This window comes from Sinocyclocheilus rhinocerous, unplaced genomic scaffold (genome assembly GCF_001515625.1).
Source record: "Sinocyclocheilus rhinocerous isolate Xijiao unplaced genomic scaffold, SAMN03320098_v1.1 C35746881, whole genome shotgun sequence".
Taxonomy (NCBI): Eukaryota; Metazoa; Chordata; class Actinopteri; order Cypriniformes; family Cyprinidae; genus Sinocyclocheilus; species Sinocyclocheilus rhinocerous.
The window spans coordinates 1-611 of record NW_015762073.1 but is presented as its reverse complement, the minus strand read 5'-3'; the positions used below and the strand labels follow the sequence as shown (position 1 = coordinate 611).

General features: G+C 45.7%; 1 protein-coding gene across 1 annotated transcript; it reads right to left on the bottom strand.

Annotated features, from left to right (window-relative positions):
- Nucleotides 1-3: 3 nt before the first annotated feature.
- LOC107735080 (catenin beta-1-like) lies at nucleotides 4-607 on the bottom strand (the record flags this gene model as incomplete). Its single annotated transcript, XM_016546886.1, has 4 exons — nucleotides 4-39; nucleotides 126-229; nucleotides 317-461; nucleotides 548-607. Coding segments are annotated over 4 exons (345 nt in total), but the record flags the coding sequence as incomplete, so codon positions are not given.
- Nucleotides 608-611: the final 4 nt, after the last annotated feature.

The following is a 611-nucleotide window of genomic DNA, read 5'->3' as shown; positions in this document are numbered from 1 at the left end:
AAGCTGAACCAGAGTGCCAAGAAGTCCTTCCATCCCTTCCTACAATGGAAAAAAGTTAATTTAATAAAAGTTGTTTAAATACCCATGACAACAAACCAAACCATTGATGGTTTGCATGAATTTACCTGCTTGGTGGCGGCATCTGACAAGTTTCTAAGAGTCCAGAGGCAGTTTTGAACCAGACGCTGGCTGGGATCTGTCAAGTGAAGGCCAAGAGCCTGCATGCCACCTGAAAAGCACAAGGGAACAGAAGATGAGACACTGACATAACATACATGAACGCACACTTATTTGATACAAGCAGGCAAGTACGTACCAGCCTCAACGATGGCAGGTTTGTTGCTGGAGCAGACAGATAACACCTTAAGCACACGACTTGTGGTCCAGAGCAGTTTCTCATACGTGTATGTTCTCATGATGTTGACCAGAGCCTGAGGTCCTCCACTGGCCAGGATGATCAACTGTGGTGGCAAGAGTTGAGACAAATTAACATGAGTACATCTAGTATATTTCCCCCCCCAAATAGCAAGACCAGTGCAGTATGTACCTTGCTCTCCTGGTTGCCATATGCCAGGATCTGTAAGCAGTCTGTGGTGATGGCAAGGAATTTG